The 24,704-nt window shown below is 36.1% G+C and overlaps 1 protein-coding gene across 1 annotated transcript in view; it reads left to right on the forward strand.

The window, feature by feature from the left end:
* The window catches only part of LOC125240121 (RNA-binding protein Musashi homolog 2-like), a 57,571-nt gene that overhangs the window by 18,150 nt on the left and 14,717 nt on the right, over positions 1-24,704 (forward strand). The window contains exons 3-4 of the mRNA XM_048147968.1: positions 12,889-13,049; positions 14,469-14,652. Coding sequence (XP_048003925.1) covers positions 12,889-13,049; positions 14,469-14,652 — 345 coding nt within the window. The remainder of the gene's footprint in view (positions 1-12,888; positions 13,050-14,468; positions 14,653-24,704) is intronic.

Below are 24,704 nucleotides of genomic sequence, written 5' to 3' on the forward strand. Positions count from 1 at the left end.
GGGAAGTAATGATAAAGAGGGATGTTTCCTGGATTATAATATTTATAATTAGGTATTTCAAGAAAGAAAGAAATATAGATTTAATACTTTAATATCCTCCTTTTATATTTGTTACTTTTTCATCCTCCCTCATTTATTGAGTTAGTTAATCATTTTTTATATATATTTCAATAGACATAGTCATTGTACTTATAATTTTATAGATAAACGTATAGTTTTAGGAAAAAAAATAAAAGCAACTAAATTTAAAAAAAAAAATACAACACCTCTTAAACTAGAATTTGTTTTCTAACAAATATTAGTTTCATTACACTACAGTTCAAAAATTCAGTAATAACCTAGTCTTCTTTGACACAGTCTCAAAGTGCCAAAAACGCCTTTTTGAAGCAAGCTCAAGGGCCTTTACACTCGACTTTGTGCAAATGCTTTGTGCAACTGCCAAGTTTTCTGTACCGCCGGAAAAATCTTAAAAAGTCCATACTACGTAGCTTTTTTATGCAAAAGCTAAGTAGTTTTTCATGCAGGCTTATATGCTCTTGTTGTATGCATGTGATAAAATTTGAAATCAACGCTGTTATACAATTTGCATTTGTGTTGACACTGTGGCGGCATTCGTTAGTGTTGTGTTGAACTTTGACTAAACTCCGTTTACATATCTTATTATTACAATTCCAATCCTGAAGTCTATAAAAGCGTTAAAAAAGTGTAAACTCCTACATTAATACTTGTTTAGTATTATGATTTATTATTCAAATCAATCTTGGAAGTCTGATCTAAGTCTGCCTTCCAAAACAATGAAATCTCTTTTTTTTATTTTTTACAAATTTTTTGTACTTTTAATATATGCATGACACTTTTTACTACCTTACAGTAGTAAACTATCGCAGCCTTTAGATTTATAAAATTGTCTGGTCATTTATCCTCTGATATATCAAAATCGATACTAATATCGATACCGACTTATCAACTGCGTGCGTAGCCGAATGGCATTTCTCCGACGCCAAACGAAAACGAAACGCCGCGCCACTTATTCTGGCTTTGTCGCGCCAATACGCACGAGCGATAGAGATAGATATCTACTAGCGTTTCGTTTCGTGAGCGTTTCGTGAGCGTTTGTGCCATTCGGCTACGCACCCTGATATGTTCGCATCCTCTGATTTGGCATTTCTTCTGAATTTTGCACATATCATGTAGGTACATATAAAAATCGGTATCGTATCATCAAGTATCGTCACATCCCTATTCCCTAGCCTGGCCCCGTAGCCGAATGGCATTTCTGCGACGCGAAAATGAAACGCCGCGAAAGGTAGTCTGACTCTGTCGCGCCAATACGCAAGAGCGATAGAGATAGATAGCTACGAAAGAGATATTATCGTGAGTGTTTGTGCATTCGGTACACTGTAGGTACATATGAGTTAGTTAGTTAGTTAAGTTAGCACACGCCTCACGCCTGTATTGTACGTCTTTGACAGGTTCCCTCTGTGCACAAGGAGTGTTTGTTTGAGCAAATGGGACAATGTCACGAAACTGTGTCAGGCTTCATTATTATTTTCATGAGACGTATTCAATTGGAAGGGAATTTTATCTTAACGGGTGAAAGACGTTTCCTTTGATATTTGGATGGGTTTCCTTGTACACTCCTTTTTGCTGTGTACTTAATTATACTTAACGCAGCAAAAGTGAGTGTACAAGTTTACAATGGGGTGGCCACGCGCATGTGACACTCTTTGAGTTGTAGGCGTCCATAGGCTACGGACCGTATGCTTGTTTGCCAGCGACGTAGTATGAAAGAAAAAATAGGTTTTTAAAATAAAACTGGGTACGTAGCCAATTTCTATTTTCGTATTTTTTTTTTCTTTTCCACTAAGTAAGCGGGAAAACGTTCAAGCGCACTATGAAAATAGGCAGTACTTATAAGAATAGGCAATTTGACTCTACTTAAAATAAAATAAAGCATTATAAGAAAAACAGGGACAGAAATTATTTTTACATCCAATTTATATTTTATAAATCAGATAGAAATATATAAAGTAAATCAGTTGACCGTGACGTCACTCAATTCAATTTCATATTAATTCCATATGAGGAAGTCGTTCCAAATCGTTCTGACAGTTCTTAAAAAGAAGCTGATTTGACTAGGAAGAAAGTAGCTTATTATGTGACTCGCATACTTGGGTATTAGTAGATTTAGTAGTGACTTTGAAAATTAACTGGTATCCCCAATGTATGACAGTGATGACGTCACTGAATAATGTTGACATTGTCAGTAAGTGCGAGAGGGACACCAGCCCAAACAATGACCTCTCATGTGGACACACTTTTTGACCTAACTACACAATCTAGTTTAATAATTCTAAATCTATGCTCGCATACGACACTATATTTCCTGTTTGTTTTTCCTCTCTTTGAGAGGATACCCCTTTCCAAGGAGACCTATGATCGCGCCAATCCTGTTAAAACGCAACCAAGTTGTCCCACCATCTTTTTCTATAGCAAAATTGCATTTTATCCACAAGAGTGCAAAGGACTTTCATACAGACTTGATACCTCAAGCTGGCTGGTAGAATTTATATATAAATGATGATTTTGAATATTGAATAAATATTATTAATAATATATAAATATTTAATTATAAATATTGAATAAAGAATATAAATTTAGGTTGAGGGCCCCCGCGCTGAATCGTTTTTGGTGCAAAAGTTATCCATAACCATCCAAAGGGGTAACGCCATAAGTATTATGGGTACTTTTGCACCAGAAACGATAAGGAGCGGGGTTTAATAGTTAGTTTATTTGTAAATATTTATTTTAAGTTACCTTTTACTTATATTGTCAGATTGTAAATTATAACAATTTATCTGAGTTAAATAAAAATAATATATTTAGGTTGATACATTACAGTATTTTGTTCGTGTTGGAGTGGTGAATTTTTTTTATGTTTCACTCGGTAGCAAAGTTTATTTACAACAACGTTGCCCCCTTAAAACGAATAACATTCGAAAGAAATGTCCATGTGAAACGTTAGTATCAAAGGGCAGCTTTGATTTACCTAACCCTAACCAAAAATCTTCCATGGCAATACTACTTATATAAATAGACAAGTAATTAAAGTTGCTTCAATAAATATCTCGGGTTAACGAAGTACAGTTTTCTCATTCGCCTGTTCGTAAGAGTTAAATTGCTTTCCCGGGATAGGCAGTCGACCTAAATTGTCGGTCAAGAGACATTTGTACCAAGATTTATTTAAATGTCACGAGATTTTTGTATAAATGTTGCGAATCTAGAATGTATTTCTGTTGAGATTTAATTAAGGGTGAATCAACTTTTTCTTGCCTGTTATTGCCATGGTTACGGTCCCCTGAGCCACGCTGGTTTTATGCAAAATTGTGCTACATAAAATATGCAAACATGCATTTTTCTGATGTTAACAAACCCTTTCCTTAATTTGCCACCTACAAACATGGATTACATTCATGCTTGCATAATTTCAGTAGCATAATTTTGCATAAAAAGCGTGCAGCGTGACTCAGGGGATCGTAACCATGGCGATAACAGGCAAGAAAAAATTGATTCCCCCTTAAAAATATTGCGTTTTGTACCTGTTACTGTTAATCTGGGTAATTACGTATAGACTACTTGCCTCCTGTTAATCTGGGTAATTACGTATAGACTACTTGCCTCCTATAGTCAAATCAGCTTCTGTTTAAGAACTGTCAAAACGAATCTTTCATCTATAAGAGATGAATTTTGTAATTCATTTGTATTCATCATATTTACACTCATTTTATAATCTAGAGAAAACGTCAAAATGAGATTCAAGTGCATGATGCGCATTTGTCAAGTTTTTCATCTTTCATCTATAAGAGATGAATTTTGTAATTCATTTGTATTCTTCATATTCAGACTCATTTTATAATCTAGATGAGGATATTCTCATTCCGCCCAGCGTTAGTCTGACTAAGTATCTCGTTGACTTAATTTTTGCACCAGCATACAGCACTTTAGAAGGAAGTATGTCAAAATTGCTCTTCTATCTAACTCACGCGGATGTATGTCACGTCACGCCGCACAACACTTTAGTTGAAACTCTTGTCTATCAGGTTTGTGTCACACGAAATACAAAAAGTTTCAATAAATTGAATAGATTTTGTGTGGGAAAATTGTTCCACGTACCACGTACTAAATCAGTAAAAAAAAAAATAAAGTGCGGCTAATAAAATAAAATTAAAAAATGTCCCAGCCAGCAAGAGCTGGCTCCATATAAAACCAAAAATAATATGCTGCCTCGGCCTCATACGTTTTCGTCATCCATATGTTTCCTTTGAAATACTAGATTATTTCGCGATTTCATATAATTAACACGTAATAACTACAGGCAAAAATGGCGCACTACGTCAGAAACCTGAGTAGCCTGACGTTATTTGTAACCGACCGTTTGTATGGTGAGAACCCGCCCATCGGGTTGTCTTAGCAAAGTTAACGAGTGCCTGCCACTCCTTCCAGACGGGTTCTTGGTTACGGAAGTGTCAAAGAATATTAATTCGACTTAGATCGTATATATAAGTGTCAAATGTGACGTCCCATATACCTATCCCAAAAAAAAAAAACTCCTACATTATATCACTTCTACTAATTACAAAAATCATATAATCATTCAATCGGGTTGTCTTAGCAAAGTTAACGAGTGCCTGCCACTCCTTCCAGACGGGTTCTTGGTTACGGAAGTGTCAAAGAATATTAATTCGACTTAGATCGTATATATAAGTGTATGTGACGTCCCATATACCTATCCCAAAAAAAAACTCCTACATTATATCACTTCTACTAATTACAAAAATCATATAATCATTCAATGTATAATTTCACCTGTACTCACTGCCTACGCTACTCAACAAAGCGTAAAATAACCGTCTACGGCGTAGCGCTACGAAATTAACGTAGCAGTGAGTGTACACTGTGCGTAGCCGAATGCAAAAACGCTCACGATAATATCTCTTTCGTAGCCATCTATCTCTATCGGTCTTGAGTATTGGCGCGTCAGCGCTATTCAGCTACGGGGCCTAGTTCAAAATACTGTCAAAGCTCCACCCCTAGAATCTTATTGCGTTAAGTAGGACATTATTGTTCCATATTTTTAATTCAGAATTAACATTTTTAATTAATTCTAAAAGTGGATGTGACGCTCAGAAAACAAGTAAGGATTCATTAAGCCATTCGAGATTTCAGTCATGAAGAAGAGGACATTGAATGTCTCTTTCTAATACTTACGTATAACTGCCAATACATCCCAAAATAGGTTGAAGCTAATTTATTATTCATCCAATTTCCGCAGAATATATCAAGGGTCATGACCCGTTGTTCATTACATTACATACATAATTAAATAGGTATGTACATATAATGTTATTTATATGTTATATTTGCCTTTCTTGCTAATTCATACATGACGTCACCTTTTATATTATATTTTAGCTAGGTGTAATTTTATATTTCGTTATATATCTAAAACCAAACTTCTTTATATTCACACCATACAAATGAGATCCATTTGAAAGGAAAATAATAAACAGTAATTATATACACCTCTCAAATTACTGTATTTCTCCCTCCCTGACTTCATATTTAAAGCTTAAGTGAAACTGAATAGGATATCGTTTCCCCTGAACGCAGAGCTAGGGGTGATTTTATACAACTTTATCCACCACCCTCGGAGAAAATGGCCGAGTCGGATGCAGCCAAAGATGGCGACGCGCATGCGCGCTGAGTCGCTCAATACGTGCACCCTCCCATAGCTTAATCTCTGTCCCTATGCTCTCCTAGTCTTATTGACCTTATGAGGTTATAGCACAGCTGAGTTTTACCCACATTTATTAACATCTCATGAACTATGTTCGTGCCACTTCTAACATATGACTTGTAAGCGTTTATCACAACCCAAGACTAACATATGTTAGCTTCAAATTGATAAAAATCTCTGATAAATCACTGCTTAATCAGCTAGTCACAAGATAAGAAGTGATATATAAGGACACATAAAAGCACTAGACTTAGTTGAGGCTATGCACTCTCACTAATGTCACTGGCACTTTACACTAGCACTGTCCATCGATTTTGGGCTCGGCCGCCGCTCCCATTTAAATCAACAACCAGCCAACCTGTGAACAGAACCTGTAGACACACACAATATAGTAATAAAGATAGAACATTAAAAATCCTCTTGAAGTTTTTGCTGAAGATCGGTGCAATCGTTCGGTCAGTCCGTTGTGTTGCGGGTGGTAGTGCGTCACCTTTGCCTGCTTGTCCCGGCGCAGCAGTAGACTTTACTTACTGCTGTGACAGGACAATATGGCAAAGACGCGCGAAGGACGCGACGTCGTCGGGTGTCGGCGAGCGTGTGGCGACGGAGACGCGGCGCGCCGCGCCCCGCACTTGCGCATGCGTACCCCAGCACCCCTCAATGGACACCCTCAATCAACTATCGATTTTCCTTTAAAAAAAGGTTAATTCATTGCAAAAGGGATATTTATACTACGTTGTTTATGTTTACAACTACAATTCCGATGCATTTTTTTCACTGGGTCACTGACTTGGGGGTGTCAGCCATGCGTTTCGCGCCATCCCTTACCTTCAGTCTAGACCTTTTTCACTCCCATAAATCGTTGGCTGCCTCTTTAATATTTGCAATATTTCGGGTATAAGCATCCGAATGTTTAAAAATCATAAAAATACGTTTATTCAAATTCAAAACTTACTTTCTATTTCACGTAACTATACAAAAAAAAAAATTTCTTTTTCATGCGTATTTTTTGTCATTTATCTCTATATAAATGAAATTATATCAATTTTACCTTAATTATTGCAAGAAAGCCACAATTCAAATATTATACTCACTGTTCCTCTCTCACATCTTCAAATAAATTACATAAAATTCACTATTAAAATAATTTCCCCGTCCCAACTTATTGAAAAGCCCGAGAGCGCCGGGTCAATGACTCCGTCTACATATCCCGGAGACATTGACATTGGCTGAGCCCTAGATAGCTAGTCAGGATGACTTGGCTATTGTCACCACTGCCTTCCAATCAATCGATTGATGACTAATACTCAAGTGTTGGATTAAATTTCAAACGTCAACCTTCTCACTCTATCCCCTATCTTTATGTATCTTTCCGCTTCGTTCTAACACAAGGATATAGTAAATGACTTATGGAATTAAATAAATTTTATGGACCTTAAACAATAATAGGGACAAATATATATCTCAAAAACATAAAAAACGGCAGTCAAAATAAATGATCAAAATAAATGGAGTTTTACATTGATACAGGTAAAAGGGATCTATTTTTTTTTTAATTTTTTTTTAAACATTGTAGCCTATTAAGCTGCCTCTAGGTTTCAATGTACGTAAAATAATTTTAAGGCCTACAAAAAAACCTCGCGTTCCTAAGTTTCACTGAATCCAGTAAGATTAGCTCAAACGTGACAAATTATACGACCGAGTCAGGGTTCGAAGGCAATCGGCCGAGCTTGAGGTCAAACGTCTGGGGTTTTTCGGCGAATACGGCTTTTCATCTGGCAATTAGTGGCAGATTTTTCTTAATGATATAGGGATACTTTTCCTACTCATTACTTAATCTTCTAAACCTAAAAAGTAAGAAAATTAATGGAATAAAATCACGAATATCCAAAAAAGGTGGACAAGATTTAACTATTTTTGTGTCAGGTTCTTACATTATGTACACGTATCCAAAATTACAAAAATACACAAAAGATTTAGAAACGAAAAGGTCTGCAAATACCTAAAGCGAATGAAAAGATAAATTGATGACGTCCAAGCTGATTTATGGCACAAGGAGATTTTCTAAAGAAAAAGTTCCAGGATATCCATCAAACGGCTTAGCAAAGAATCTGACCAACTGCGACTTGTATGGAATGCAGCATTTATCATGCAAATCCGCGGCTATAAGTTTTAACGAGTTTGAATCTATTTTAGCCTTAGATAATTTAATATTTCGTAAAACATTAAATTTATATTCTTAATTTAATAGAATTAAACAGTAATGCTTCTGTAAATTTTACAAATTAAGTCAATATTTGGCGAGAAACCGCGCGCTGACACCAGGAGCTCAGGGCAACTAAGAGTACCACCCTCTACGTGGAAAAGGGAAAGCGTGAGGAAACCCCTTTTGTTGAATAGAAACAAAAACGTCCGCGCGAGAGAGAAGGGTATACGTATCAATTTGGTAAACTAACAAGGCGGAGCGAGATGAAACCTAGTAACCCTCTTTAGAGATGAAATGCGCAACTCGAGAGCAATTTTTGCGAGCAGCTGGCGATTGCGAAGTTCATTTTCAATAAAATAAAAGCCGAGGAGCTTTCAATTACGTTGCTACCAATGTGCGAATGCAATTTTGTTTTTTTAACGCTAGAACGCGTTTGTAGTGTGATCGTTTTGTTAGGCTTGCCACAGACAGTCTTAAAAATTCATAATCTTAAAAAAAAATTGTATGCAATCTGACAGTTCAAACTGAATTGATCTGTCAGTGTCAATTTGCATACAATTTTTTTTTAAGATTATGAATTTTTAAGACTGTCTGTGGAAAGCCTTAGTTGGAAACTTAAATTGATGCTATTAACATTTCTTTTTTATGTAACTATTGGAAACAATCTAAATTTGTAATAAAAAATATTTTAAATTGATTTGGGTATTTAAATGGGTATATAAAACTACTTCATATAAATTGCTAACTGAAATGAGATGTCATATATGAAATAAAAAGTGACAGATACCGACCGTATTCAAGGCGTTACCGGATTTCTACACCGTGTTTTTATTGTTTTCCGTAAAATTCGACACGTAACTAGGTTCATTATCAGGAACTACCCTGTATATCACTTTTAGTTAAATTCGCAAAAAAAATTTTTCATCATTTTCATACATAATAAATGAATTTATTAGTGTGAGAGACCCTTAAGAATAACATTCAAGTTAGTGTCAAGTGATTGACGGCACATGCCAAAACAAATAACATTAAAAATTGGTAAAGGCTGTCACACACGTGTTCAGTAATTATCTTTATTTTTTTAATAACTCGATAACCGCAAGAGTTAAGACGCTTGTTTCTAGAGAAATTAATTGTATAATTTGATCTAAAGAACCTCCCCTTAAAGTTAACGTTATTCAATAAAAACAGGGTGTATCAAGACTTCCGTTTATTCTCTACACTTTATATACACCCATATAGGTATCCATATAGGTAGGTATACATACCTATATGTAGGCTTTACTTCAACATTTTATTTCCGTAGGTATGATCAGTTTGTCTGTCACCCGACATTGCCAGTAGAAAAGTATGCGAAATTCAATTTAATTTTTTGGGACATTAAGGGCCAGTTGCATCAACCACATTTGACAGATACATCATCGTCACGAAGCAGACTTCTATGGAACTTCCCATACAATAAAATTTTACGAACGCTTTAACGGTGACAGACGGTTTGATGCAACCGGCCCTAACTCTTAGAGTCGACATTTTTTAAATTTGCCACCTTATGCTACTGGCGGAAGTGGCTCGACAGACTGTACTTTGAATAGGTAAGATAATTGGCATTTCAAATAAACATATTTATAAAGTTATTTAAATTATACAGCTAATTCTCAGCCATATAATTATTTCTTCGATAAGTTAATTACACAAATACCAAGAAACTTTCATGGCCGCTGTACACATATGGCCAACGGTTCCACCAACCCTTTGTGAAACCCCTTGGCCAAGATAAGAGCCGCTGTTTACACATTGGCGAACCACTCACTTGGCATTGGCTCTTCATGAAAGATGGACGTGGAATGGAAAAGTCTAGGAAATTCTAGGTCATAGACGTTTTCAGAAAAATTTGATTAAAAAATAATAACCCCGTAGTAAAATTAAATTATTTGAAATATTAACAATTTTTTGAATATTCTGATAAGAACATTTATCTTTTTTAGGAAATACATTAAACATTTGCAAGGTTATTTTATTTCCTAAAATCTACACTATTATTGGCATAGATAAACTTATTATTTTCGTAAATATTTCACTACTGTCCTCTCTGACGACTGACGACCAACTGAATGAAGCGCCAACGTGTAAACGCAGTTGGCCATTGGCGCCAAGATCCTTTGATGTGTGGACAAAAAACCGACACCAATCGGTTGGCCGGCAAGCGCAAGCGCCAACTGCCAACTTACGACCAAGTAGCCCTCTACACGCTTGGCCAAGGGGGTTGGTGAAACCGTTGGCCATATGTGTACAGGGGCCATCAAAAGTTTTCCAATTACAGAATTTGCCAACATGTATAGAACGGATTAAAAGACAATTCTTGTTTAACTTTCTTACTGTTCCTCATGATGAGCTAAGTTCTCTCCTATTTATGAAATAGGATCTTTATGTGGTTTACCGAGGCAAAAAAATCATATTGAAAAAGACAAAAGCCAAAGTTCTTATTTATAATAAGAAAACTTACCAAGATTTTAATATAAATAAATGCAAAATAATTTACGTTTTACGTCTGTTGAAATTAGGTTTGTCATTTGACGTTTCTCCAACCAAGCTGCAAAAAACTAAACTTCCGTCCATCCATAGACAATTTCATTCTTCGCTTCACCTCTAAGGCTCCCCACAGACAGTCTTAAAAATTCATAATCTTAAAAAAAACTTGTATGCAATCTGACAGTTCAGATCTGTCAGTGTCTTGTCAGTGTCAGTTTGAACTGTCAGATTGCATACAAGTTTTTTTTAAGATTATGAATTTTTAAGACTGTCAGTGGGGAGCCTAATACCTCTATTACCTCTATATTATTTGTTTACAAACGTTACGTTACTTTTCACAACAAAAACATATTGCAAGAATTTTATATATATCTCTGGATAGTGCGTGCCGACCAATGAGTTGAAGCCAGGTTCATTCACCTTTACTCCTATGTTCTATCTCATTCCAACACTGTGATGTATTGCCAGATAAGTTAATAAAAAAAACGTATAAAACATTCTTCAATCAAATTGACTTACTTTTCTTTGTATTATACAAAAAAAAACTCAATCAAAAACCTTATTTCTCCGGTATTTACCTCCTGCGTACTATGGGAACACTAATAATAAAAAAAAATGCCCGATATGTCAGAATTGTCAAAATTCATTCACCGATTCAGAGATTTATTTTGCAAAATAAACGTTTTTCGACGATTTACTTAAGTTCTGAGCTATGTATTGCATAGTGAACCATTGTGGAAGTAAATGGAAACCGAAATCCGACGTAAAATTTCACAAGTAAGTACTTATTTTACCAAAATGTTCATAAACCTCACTGGCAATAAATTTTCTTCTATTTTGCTTGTAATCTTGGTTAGTTCTTATCATTATATTGGTTTCATTGTCTCAAATTATATCAAAATTCCCACGAATAGGTTTAGAACGATAAATATGACCTTTAAAGAAAAATAATGCTATGTGCTATTTTACGACTAGGGTGACCAATCTTTTTTCTTGCATGGTATTTACTCTTATTGAATGGAGCTAAATCTATCAACTTGGTACGGTTTCTATGTTCATAGTTCATATCACAGTATAATAATACCAACTTTATATAATTTATGTCTTTACAATTAACATGAATAATATTAAACTTTTCAGTATTCCAAAAGATGAAGGAAGGAGGCAGCATTGGCTGTTGGCTGTCGATTGTAACGATAAAAGGAAATGTTTCAGAGCGTTCGACAATTTGCAGATTTGCACTTTAAGCCTGAAGATTATGACACAGAAAGAAATTTTAAAAATCAGTCCAGTAACGACGGATATATCGTGGCCTAAACATTAAATTGAGATACATATATACATGCGAAGAGAATTGAAATACGTACGAATTGAGAACCACCTTCCTTGAGATTTGGGGCGGCGCTTAAAAATAAAGATACTGTTTTAAAACGTCCTAGTATTTCATTATTTCCCCATTGACAAATACTTCCCTTATATTTTTGTGGCTATTCCCACTAGTTACCACCAAGTTTTTACCTGTCCTAACTACTGGGATTTCCCCCACATTGTTAATTACCACACCGGGGGTTGATAGCTACTGGGATTAGTTTTCCCAGTAGTTACTACCAAAATATTATTGTGATGACCAAAACACTAAAATATATATTCCATTGCATGCTTTAATAAACACAGGTGTCAGTTAGTAAAAGACAAATACTTATGTAACTCCGTATAGACAGATAAAGTCTAAGAAAAAAACTTACCTCAAAACCATACAGAAAAAGGTACGGTGAGCTAGATGGCGATACACCTTTGGGGTAGGTACGCTCAGATAGATGGCGCTAATATTAATATTTGACATTTTAACACATATCAATATCATATCAAGCTGAGAATATTGTCAAAACGGAGGTTCAAAGGTTTTAAGCCTGTGTCGAGAGATGTAATACGTCAAATTCCGCGGGATATCCCTAATGTATGCTTAATCATGGACACCCTAAAGAAAGAGATGCAAGACCGGCGTGACGTAATTCAAGGTCAAATTTTCTGGCTTCAAAGTAATGTTCGGCGTGCAACATCCATTGTATATAAGATTCTTGACATATTGTAATAAGAAGTGAATCTGATTGCTAGTTTAATGACTCAATCGCGGCAATGCTAACAGTTTACTCGATGTAATCAAATGTTCAATACTTACCTACTTTCCCTAAAATCGCAACTTGTAACTGGCCGGTAATAAAGCGTAAACAAATGCCGACCGTGTTTTGTCATAGCAAACTTTCGCGTCACAAATTCGATCTGCTTCGCGGCATTATTGTTCAATTGTGTATTTTCTTGTCGATTGTGAAGTGACAATGATGGGACTATATTCCAGTGGGGCGCTCGGAGGCGTGGAGGTTTTGGACGGCGGCTTGGTTGGGAGCGAGCTGACCGCCCATGTCTTGAGCGCGCAGGCGGCTGCTCATGCCGCCGCCACGGCCGCTGCGGCGGCCCACCAGCAGCACCAACAACAGCAAATTGCTGTTCAACAGATAAGTAAGTGTTTCTTTAATTTACAAACAGTTTCAGTGTATCCTTTGTTGGATTACGTACTTAATTTCAGTGGCTTCTATAAGCATTTTTTTATCGAGAACACTCTTTCAGTAAGTTGTAGGTATATTGCTCTTTGCGCTCTTTACTACTTTTATTGGTTGACATGATAATAACAATAGGTTTATGTCAGAAAACTGTTTTTTTTGCTTGCAAAACTTACCTAAACACATCTAAACTTAAAACCAGTAAGAAGAAGAAGAGTTGTTTTATTATTCCTTTTTACTTTTGCCTACAAAGACTAACCTTTTATGGCAAGCTTAGATCTCATCATTTTCTATTTATTTCTTACTTGATTTTAGTACTTTAAGAGCCAATGAGACTTAATAGGACATTGTTTGAATCTGGCTGCTTAAAGAAACCTTTGATAGGTAAGATAATCACTACCGCTTAATTGTTTACCGTCACAAACATAGTCAATTACAAAGTTTGCAAATTACCTTACTCGCCACTCTATCCATTACAAACTTTGCCAACTCAGTTATAACTTTATAGTGACATCACTCCGCCTGAACTCCACCTTTGTAGCTAAAATAACATTGTACTGAAATAGTAGTAAAATGGTGCCTTATTTTGTATAAAGATAGTTTTGAAAACATTTTTACATAATTCTTTATTAATTAGCCTCTTTTCAGAAAATGAAAAAGTTCTTTTGAATGATTCAGATTCTTGTGATTCTTAGTAAGCCTTTTTAACTGATTGTTTTTTTTTTCTTTGCGTTTACCACACAGATGTCATATATACCATAGATCAAGCAAACTTATCTACTTAGCGTGTCAAATGAACTCAGTGAAATCCACTGAGTTGTCCGTCTTTACTCGCAGCTTGCAGCTTTCGGGCGTCAATTTTTGTAGGTTGAAGTCAACCAAAACATAAAAAATGCCTCGTTACGTGATATTCAATTGCAACAACACAAAAATTATGAACAATCAAGAGCCTGAGACATATTTAAAATTACAGGCAAGAATCAACCTCAGTACAAAATTTGACACGCTCGGCCCCTATACAAATATATGAATTTGTTTCTTCTATCTAAATTAAGTTCTGTGGTTTACCATAACAATTTTGACCTAGATCTTTTCCTGTTAACTGTGTTAGGCCTTGCTAAGGATTAGTCCCTTTTCTCAACAATGTTTTCCTTCACCAAAAAACGGGTAAATTACAAACTGTACTGTCACCAACTTGCAGGTAATTGTCCCGGCAGCCCTTCCACATTTCTCTACTCAAATAAATACATATAAATCCTCAAATCTTGTTGATTTCCTGTAGAACAGAAGGACTTCTTTGAGCTCATCTTCTCTCAAATTATCTCTACCGAATGTAACATTATAACGGTGACTTAATTTTCATACCTTTTCCCCGCAGAAACCTCTCCATCTTCAGGCCGCTCGTCGCCCGCGCCCGCCCCCCCAGCCTCCACTCCCCCTCGCCCAGCAAGCTGTTTGTGGGAGGCCTCAGCTGGCAGACCAGCTCGGAGAAGCTCCGGGAGTACTTTGCCATGTTCGGGGCGGTCACCGATGTGCTCATCATGAAGGACCCCGTGACACAGGTGAGGCGCATGCTATTGTAGATAGGGGTTTTTGGTAATAGCCGGGCCCACACAGAGCCAGGCATGTCCTGAGCACAGTATAATAAAGAGTACTATAGTACAGAAAGTGCCGCTCACCCGCTTTAGGTTGAAAATGAAAATGAAATATTTACTAGGCCAATGCGCATATGAACGTCCTGCGGCTCTAACCCTACGCCTCAGCCTCAAAGTGCCGCTCACTTCTTTTCAAAACATTACATCTTATTTATGCATTAAATAACAACATACAATTTAACATGCAAAAGTATTCATCAAAGAATATGAACAGACTAGGTACTCTATGTACTCACGGTTACCTCACAGTTACGCGAAAGCGCGAACAGTCGACCTGTCATATCTCACTCATACAAGCATGGTACGCGTTCACCTACACGAGCTTAGAATGTGCTAGAAACGCGCCTCTTTCATTTATTTGATCGCCAGTCCGAGATGTGTCGCGAGGCAATGTGTTCAAGCGGCAAACAGCCAATGTAGACGTGCCCCAGCTGAGGCAGGTTGCTCGGCTGAGCCACATCTCTGACACTGGCCATCAAATATATGAAAGAGGCGCAATCATAGCACACATAGCTAAGCTAGTTTAGGTGAACGCGTACCATGCTTGTATGAGTGAGATATGACAGGTCGACTGTTCGCGTTTTTGACAGGCGGTAACTGTAAGGTAACCGAGAGGGGGTGGGCGGCACTTTCATCGGTGGGGAGCGGGAGTGGCCAAACTGTATGATAGTACTCTTTATTATACTGTGGCCGAGCAAAACGCACGCACTGCCTCGGCCGAGGCGCGTCTACGGCCGATAGACCACTATCATATGTTTGTCATCCTTTTTCTTCACATTGGAAAAAAAGGGAGGCATACAGAATTACAGACCTATGTTCATATATCTATGATAAACATATGATAGTGTACATTCGGCCTTAGCACGTTTGCTGAGCGACATGCGCGGATCCAGGGGGGGTCATGGGGGTCATGACCCCCCCCTGGAGCTCAGGCTGGCCATACAAATAGACCACGTGACCCCCCCGGAGGGCCTGGGCCTTTACCACGTGACCCCCCCCCTGGGCACGAAGCTGGATCCGCGCTTGCTGCGCGAGGATATTGACTCACGCGATGTCTCGCTCTGTGTGGATCCGGCCAATGGTTTAAATATGTAAATAAAGTTATTTGTATTTTATTTGTAGGTGATTTAGGTTTGAAAACAATGGAGTTCGCAAATGTTAGTGGTTTTAATAGATGGCGCCAGCATTTCAATAGTCTAATTACTTACTAAAAAAGCGCCTAGTAGAAAAATATAGGCGCAAAGAATTAGCGTTTCATAGAAAATTCTATTCTAGCGAGATCCTTGTTTGATCAGCTGGATTTTACTGGTTCTGGTTTTTGTACAAAGTATTTGTACCTAATGCTACAAACGTATGAATGTTTGAAGGAGTAGTAGAGATTTACCTTTAGCCTAAGACCGGTACGATATTTTTGAAAATAATTCTATAACAGTAGTTTTATTTCATATACAGCGCTTAATCGCAATTTAAAAAACCTATATTTTCGAATCCACCAATAGTTTGGAATGGAAGATATTAAAAAAACTACGCCTAGAAAATAAGCGTTTTCTTTCAGCAAAATACCTCACAGTAATTTAATGGTGGAAACATGTAGAAAAAAATCAGTTTTAAGGTTTACAACCCGAAGCCACCTAAATATATGACGGGAAATAAGACTATTTTTATTGATATAGAATTTTTGAATTTTGTCTAACGTGCTCTAGAGCTGATATAATAACAGATATTTTTAACCAGAAATCAATAGCACATAATTTTTCAGATATTTAACATATAAAAACCACCAATATATTTATATGGAAATAAAAAAATCTAAATATTTGACCGGGCAAATTCGAAACAGATAATAGTACGAGGTTGACTTTTATTGTCCCTATTTAACAATATTAACAGCATGATAATCCACCCAATAAGTTTGACCTTTATTTAATACTTTAATTTATTTAATATATTTACATTTTTTGCGTGGTTTGGTTTGGACCTTAGTGTCTTACATTTAGGAATCCATATGGCAAACCACCACGCCGGTGGAGCTGGGCCGAGGGTAGGTGATGAGCCGTGTCGCATGCTTTTTATTCTGTTCTTCTATTACACATTAACGTAAATGAGGAGGCACACTGACATTTTACCCCGCCAGGCGGCGCCTATGCATGTCACTGTCATTCATATGTGAGAGAGAGAAAAACATAATTATCAGCTTCTCGCTCTCACGTCTCACGGACTAATAGGGTGGCGCCATCTGTCATATCCTTTGAGTGTTCCTCCTCATTACATGCCTGTTTCTACATAAGTAATATTTTAAGTAGATTAAAAACAGACGTTTCCCACCGATAATAAAGTCCAAAGTAATTAAAAAAATTACACATTTATGCATGCGATTTGACAGTCGTCGAAAAGAGTATATACTTGTCAGTACATACATCTATCTCACGTTTTTCTCTTCTACCATTTGACAGATCTCCGTCATCTTGTGAAATGTATTCTTCCATTCTTCAGAATCGTTGAAGCAACGCTTGTTACAAACACGCGAAAGCTATGCAAAGTCTAATTTCGACCCATATGTCACGGCCAGGTATAGCCCCGGCGATTATCGTTAGACTTACAAGCCACAGGTCACGGGTTCAAATCTCAGTCGTCGCATACGTTTTTACAGCTTTTTTAATTATTTTTTTAAGGTTTTATTTATATTATAAGTTGATGAGTACAAGCTACTGCAATGACATTAAATACAAGGACGCACAATTCATAACAAAAATGTTTTAAAAATCTGGGTCTAAATTGCATTTATAACATTCTTGTTGATGCTAATAACGTTAACTTCTTATCTGCTTAGGAAAAAAATCGTTCATGTCATAACCAACATAGTGTATAAAGACCTAAGTATCAAAATTGCAAATGGAACTGCCACACACTAAAAACTCTTTATCAAAATACCTTTTGTCATAATATGCTCAAATGACTTATATGTCAAAATGAATTGCGAACGAATATTGAACGAATGGAGCCGCTACCAATATATAATAAGTATGTAGGTATTAGATATTTCCAATTTATTCCATAAATATAAATACCTAAAAAAGGCCGCAATTTTACTTCTTCATTACATAAACTTTAAAAATACCCTACTGTATCATCTTTATCTTGGTCACTTGTACTCCGTTTATTACAATAAATGTATGTAATGTATGTATGTGTAAATTTCCTGAAATAAATGTCATATCTTGTTGTCACAAAGAAAAATTTACAAGGCTTCCAAGAATCTCGAGCTGGAAGGATACAAATTAAAATATTTTCTATGAAAACAATTAAATTCGACAGCAGACAACCCAAAGGTTTATCGGATTTATTTATTATAGGCATTTGTTTTAAATTAAATACCAGTGGTTCTGATCTGATAGTGTGGGATATTCTTTAAAATTTATTTTCAAAAGGAGATTTAATGTTGGTAATGCCATTCAAATAATATTAGAAGTGTCTAATACGCGAGTGTTCGAATTTAATTATAGGATAGCACATATTGAAAGTACTGTAATATGGGTACAAAAGCCTGCCTATTGAAATATAAAATACATAGCAAAAAATATAGAAAGGACCTACTTTTCGACTTTTTATTTACACTACGTACCGACCATACAACTGACTCTAATTAATCTTGGTATTAAAAAGAGTAAAATGTAGTACGTTTTTCCATTATCCGATCCGATATCGGATGTCGGACCGATATTCCATACATTACAGGCGGAATCTTGGATTCTTCTATTGATATCCTTCCGACATCCGTTATCGGATCGGATAATGTGAAAACGGTCTAATAGCGACTCAATAGTTTTTGTTCCTTGAAAGTCATTAATTTGAACAAATAAAATTATTCATTGAAATCTATACAATTACAACGAGTATTATAATGTATAATACATTCATTTTGTAATGTAATCCAAAGAAATAACTTATAAGAAATATATTCTACCCTTTTTACTTGTTTTCTGATTACTATTTAGCCAATTTTTCATTGACTCATACCATGGACTTTCAATAGGGACTGAGCTCACACTTTTTTTGCCATACTAAATTGAACTTTATCACCGGTGCAGAAAGGCGTTCTTATCAGACTAGTAAAAGTGTGTCCACATGAGAGGGTCAAAGTTGGGGCTGGTGTCCCTCTCGCACCTGTGACCAGTGTTAAAGAGATTACTACACTAGTAGTATTTTTACCTGTATGATAACTAAGTTTATAAACTTCTTAAATTATTTTTGTATTATATCGAGGCAAGGATATTAATACCTTGTAATGAATTGGTAAGTCATTATTATGAAGCCATAAAACCAAAGATTTGCGCAATTAAAAAAACCTTTAATTCGGTATTAGTAGATTTGGTAGTAACTTTGAATATTGACTGGTATCCCCAAATAATGACAGTGATGACGTCATTCAAATAATTTTGACAGTGGCAATAAGTGCGAGATCACCAGCCCCAACTTTACCCTCTCATGTGGACACACTTTTTGGCCTAACAACTCAATCTAGCTTAATGATATATAAATCTATTAGTCATACCGGACAACTGTCACTATACAGTTGTAATCCTTATTACAAGGGCATAACGTCTAGCGATGGTTAGCTAAGACAGAGTATTGCGGTTAGTAGGAACGACGCACGATGTTGAACCTTAGGTTACCTTCAATCAATACTAATACTGAAAGACAATTTTTAAACTTATTGCATTACATGTGTCTAACAAAATTTCAATGAAATGGGTTGTAAATCTAATACTAAAAAATAAATATTTAAAAAGAGAGGGTTTAAAAGGGTGTAAAAGATAAAAAAATAACAAGAAAAAAGATTTCCACTGCCGAGGATCGAACCCACGACGACAGGTCAGGAGCGCGCCCATCGTCTTACGCTACTATAACTGAGCTATTTAAGCGATAGTGAAGGTGGCGAAATATATTATTATACCGCGATGTAATGAAAATACGAATGAATAACTAACTTTTGAAATAATGCAGAAAATGACATCGTCAATAGTAGAGTTTGTAGGTAAATGAAAAATATGAAAATACTTCTTTCAGTACAGATTTTAGCGCTTCTTGGCGTGCATTTAAAGGTGGATTATTTTTTATACTTCTTTATTTTGATCTTAACGAAAAGTCTGTTCCAATTTTTTTGCTGATATAATTTTTGCCCTGAATGTTATTCTGAGCTAGTAAAATACTGAACTTCCGTTTTGTTTTTAGGGTGGTTTCAGTAGAAATAGTGTTTCAACACATAATGAGATACAAAACAACCATAACTTCACTTGTCCTATTATTGCTTGCGTCATAACTAATTTAATTACTCCGCTTTTTGCTACTACGAAGTATCATTCACAAAAATAGGTGGTTTCTTAATGTGTTATAAAGATCATAAATTAAAGTAGTCGAATTTAAAACAAAAGTCCTGATACCATTTTCGCCTGATTTTTAGTGAATTAAAATAATCTTTTTTTTATTATATTATACGTTTCTTGTCACAAATTTTGGTGGCTTAACTAAAAAAACTGTACCAAATTACCAAACTTAATTTTTGGTGAGATAAAAAGTACTGTTATAGAATTAAGTTATTTTCCCAGTAGTAGCAAGACCGGATAGCTCTTGGGGTACTTATATAAATTGACATGACACTTTGCTTAAAGAGCATCCAAAAAGAATCATGAATTTTAACCTGTGCTATGCTGGCGTCATCTGTAAAATACTTAGATTGGCCAACCCCATTTTTATGCTACAAAATTGAGGTACCTCCTCACTATAAGTTTCATAATTTATATTTGGTAGAAAATTTCATAAATTAATCTGAAATTTTAAGGGACTATCCACACACATGCGATGCACGTCGCAAGACACGGAACGGACGCCAGCGCCGCACGGCCCGAATGTAATTTAAAAAATCGTCTCCTGAGTACATTTCGTATAGATAGGACGTAACGTAAGACGCGCCTCAAACGTCGCGCCCCAAGCGACGCGTCGGGCGGCGCGGCGCTGACGTCCGTTCCGTGTCTTAGCTACCATCCACACTCATAAGACGCATGTCTTGCGGCGCGCAACGGACGTCTCTGAGGAGACGTTTTTTGAATTACATTCAGGCGGCGTGGCGGAGACGTCCGTTGCGCGCCGCGAGACACGCGACGCCTAAGTGGGGACGCTGCCTTACGTCGTGCTTCGCCTGAGTGTGGGTTGCCGCTTAGCTATAAGTTGTTATAAAATTTTCTACCAATCATTATCTATATTGCAGTATCCACAAAGTCTATTCATATCGCCATGAGATATCGGAGCGTCTAAAGTTGCCCAAAATATCCATACATGCACTCTAAAGCCTTAAGAATAGAGGCGTGTTTAGATATATGTGAGCACCTTGGTCGCTCTGCATTGTCTGATTGATATGTTCACTGATAAAGTGTAAATATATTTTAAAACGTACAGTCAGCTACATTAATAACATTTATCTGTAGATATTTTAATTTTAACGAATTTCAAAATTATTTTTTTACCAACAACTATGTAGGAGTTATGACCTATTTAAGTAGGAGTCGAATGAGGCATACCATATGTGGATTTCAACACCTAAAGGGTCCTTTATGCTTCAGGCGCTATATAATCAATATAATCATGATAAGTTTGACATTACACTAGAAGCATAATAAGGACACTTTAATTAAACTAGTAATGTGACAGACAGACTAACAGAGTCATACCGTTTTGGTACGGAACCCTAAAAATTAAATCTTTACTAGAATCTCAAATGGGAGAGTTAAAGGTTTTTTTTAAAGGATCATCAACGTAAGAGACTTGTTACTTGTGTCCATAGACAACGGTAACTAATTTCATTGTTTCTTGCCCGATTGCGGCAAAGGGGCCATTTTCAAAGTTGTCCAACAAACTTTTTTTTTTATTTGGAAACTTTTAGGTTGTTTCCACTCAAGAATCGCGAGCTCCTTCAATCCTATTTGGAGAAAAAAAGTGTCCCAAGGTTTTTTCCCCATTCCGTTACCATTTTTTCATACATTTTGTATGGCGGTAACGAAATTGGAGGTTTGATATGGAAATCTTGGGACCTTTTTTTCTCCTATCAGGATCGAAAGACCTCGCAATTCTGAGTATGAATCGCGTAAAAAATACCCATGTTAAAAAAGTGGAGTAGACATCAACTTTAAAAAAACTGGCACAAAGGCAAAAATAAGCGTTATGACTTTACCCATCTGTAACCAAATGTTTCGGATAAAACCTTATTTCTAGTGCGTCATTCGACTCTAACATTGAAGCTGAACGTCATTCACATAAAGGAGGTATTAATAAACAAAAGTAACTCAATTAAAACGAACAAAGCTACATTTTAACACAATACAATAATTATAAAATAATTGGTTTTGTGTTTTCGGTGGAGCAAGTCATGAAAGTAATATAAATGGATTAAATCAATATAAATTTAAATCCGCCGCCTATATATTTATATATTTCTATAATAAACCCATATTCGAACATCACAAACTTTTGTCTTTGCCTTCGTTATATATATACGAAACAGCTGTATTTGTGCACAGCAATCAAAATTATTTTAATAAAAACTATGAGGTTATAACCTACAACGACCGGATATCCAGACAAAAAGACCTATTGAGTGTACCTAAAGCCCGCTTGAAACAAACAATGATTAGTCCATATTTTATGTGTGTAAAAATATATAATAAGCTTCCTATGAACATAAAAAATCTACATCTCAATCAGTTCAAAACTTCTGTATAACTGGTTATGCGATCACAATATTTATTCCATTAATGAATTTTTAAATCTTTAATGTAATTATTAATAATAATTATGCATGTTTGGCTAAAACTTGTAAATAGGCTAGGTCTTTGTATTTGGTGGACTGATTAACATCAATCCGCCAGAAATACATAAAATTTGCATGCTTGTTTAAGTAGAATATGGAGAACATGTCATTATATTATACCAACCCTATGTAACCCGTATTCCGCAAATAAATTCATTTCATTTCATTTCATTTCGGTGCGTACGTAAAACGGAACGTTACACTAGATATCTATTCTAAATTTTAAATTTCAAATTTGAATATTTTCGATTCGCCCTTGACATTCCTGAATTCTTTCTTAGTTCAATCCTGGATTTCGTCCTATAAACACCTTCGAAGCATTAAAATGATACTATGAAATACTGAGGAGTGACGTCACGGCCAATTCATTTACTTTATATCTTTCTCTTTAACTTATTAAACATAAATTATGTTTAAAAATAACTAGTGTCCATATTTTTCTTCTAAATATGTGGTGCTTTATTTCGTGCACTGCATAACATATTCTATTTTAACTATAGGAAACTAGTCTATTCTTGTATATACTCACAGTGCACGTGCAGTTTACCAGTTTCATTCAGTTTAGTTATTCGTTTTCCGGTATATTAATTAATTACCCAAAGGCACAATATCAATTGTGCCTTTATCTTTACTTTTAATAAAGACCTTCGCCCTGTAACCAAGCCCTTATCATTTCCATCACCTGTGGCTACTCCGTCACAGTAATATGTGTAAGAAAATTGTGAATTGTTTGTTTTCTAGCGGTACTTGGTCCATTTAAGTCTATGGCCAACTAATTTGAACCAGGCCGCTGTAGAACCTTTGTACCATAAACGTCAATGTGACTTCTATGGCAAATAGAACACGTTGTAAATATGACAGGGTTCTAGAGTGCCATAGTATTCAAAATGGTTGACCGTTTACATACACATGGTCAGTTTAATGACAATTATGTCGTAACAAGACTTAATTGTCTATTCTCTTGAAAACCTATTGTTTTGACAGCGTTAAGTTTTAGCATCCAAGTATCCAAGTTAGACCTAGCTTCCTGTATTTATGATGATCATTAAAACTGTACGGTAACATGGTTTTAGGTTCGTCAGAAACGGTGCGTCCTAGAAATTAAATAAATAGATAGGTATGCCGTTAGTCAAGCAGGATACAAAATCCAAATTGCGTGCTGGGGGCGATTTTTGAATATCGCATACGGGATTTTGTCACTAAAATACCGGTTGAAAACGGTAACTTGCTTATTATTTTCAGTGACAATTTTCTGAATTCGAACGCGTGAGACTCAAAAATCGGCCCCCAGCCCAGCAATTACTTTTTTTATGCTATATGAACAGGTCGCCTGATGGTAAGCAATCACTGCTGCCCATGGACACACGAAGCATTGCCGGCCTTTTAGATGGGTGTACGCTCTTTTCTTGAAGGTTTGAAGGTCGTATCGGTCCGGAAATACCGCAGGCGACAATTTAGCTGTTTAATATAAACTAATTTTTGTGACACAATCTAAAATTCTTAATCAACAACAGGAAGTCCGACTTTTTCTAAACAGCCTGGTCCACACAGGTCGAAGCACATCGCGAGGCAATTTTCCCGCGCGGCTAACGTGCTATGTAGTCGTGCCTCGGACGAGGCAGTGCTTGCGTTTTGAATTGCCTCGCTGTGGCTAATTTAAAACAGATTGTATGAAAGAAAGAAAAAAAAATTATTTGCAAACACACGTCAACATAAACAATACCAATACGAAGTATGTTTCTCATAGTCGATGAAACAACAAATAGGCCACTCATTTTTTTTGATACATAACGAAATAAACCTTTACGTGAATGATCGTTCTAGCTAATAAGTCCCTGCATAATTCGTATATATTATATGGCACCATTATTGTCGTTTTGCGCCAAAGTTAGTTTATTTTACTCTTGCGACGAAAGAGTTTACAGTGAAATAATTTTTACATTTATATAACTAGTACCTACGTCACATTCAATGACAATGATGGTGTTGCAAATCTGTACGGAGAATAGTCGTGAATGTATGGGCTGGGCTCCCTTATATTTCACAATTATTTTCGCACAGATTCGATTATCAGATATAAATACCTACATAGTTTTAA

This window comes from Leguminivora glycinivorella, chromosome 26 (genome assembly GCF_023078275.1).
Source record: "Leguminivora glycinivorella isolate SPB_JAAS2020 chromosome 26, LegGlyc_1.1, whole genome shotgun sequence".
Classification (NCBI taxonomy): Eukaryota; Metazoa; Arthropoda; class Insecta; order Lepidoptera; family Tortricidae; genus Leguminivora; species Leguminivora glycinivorella.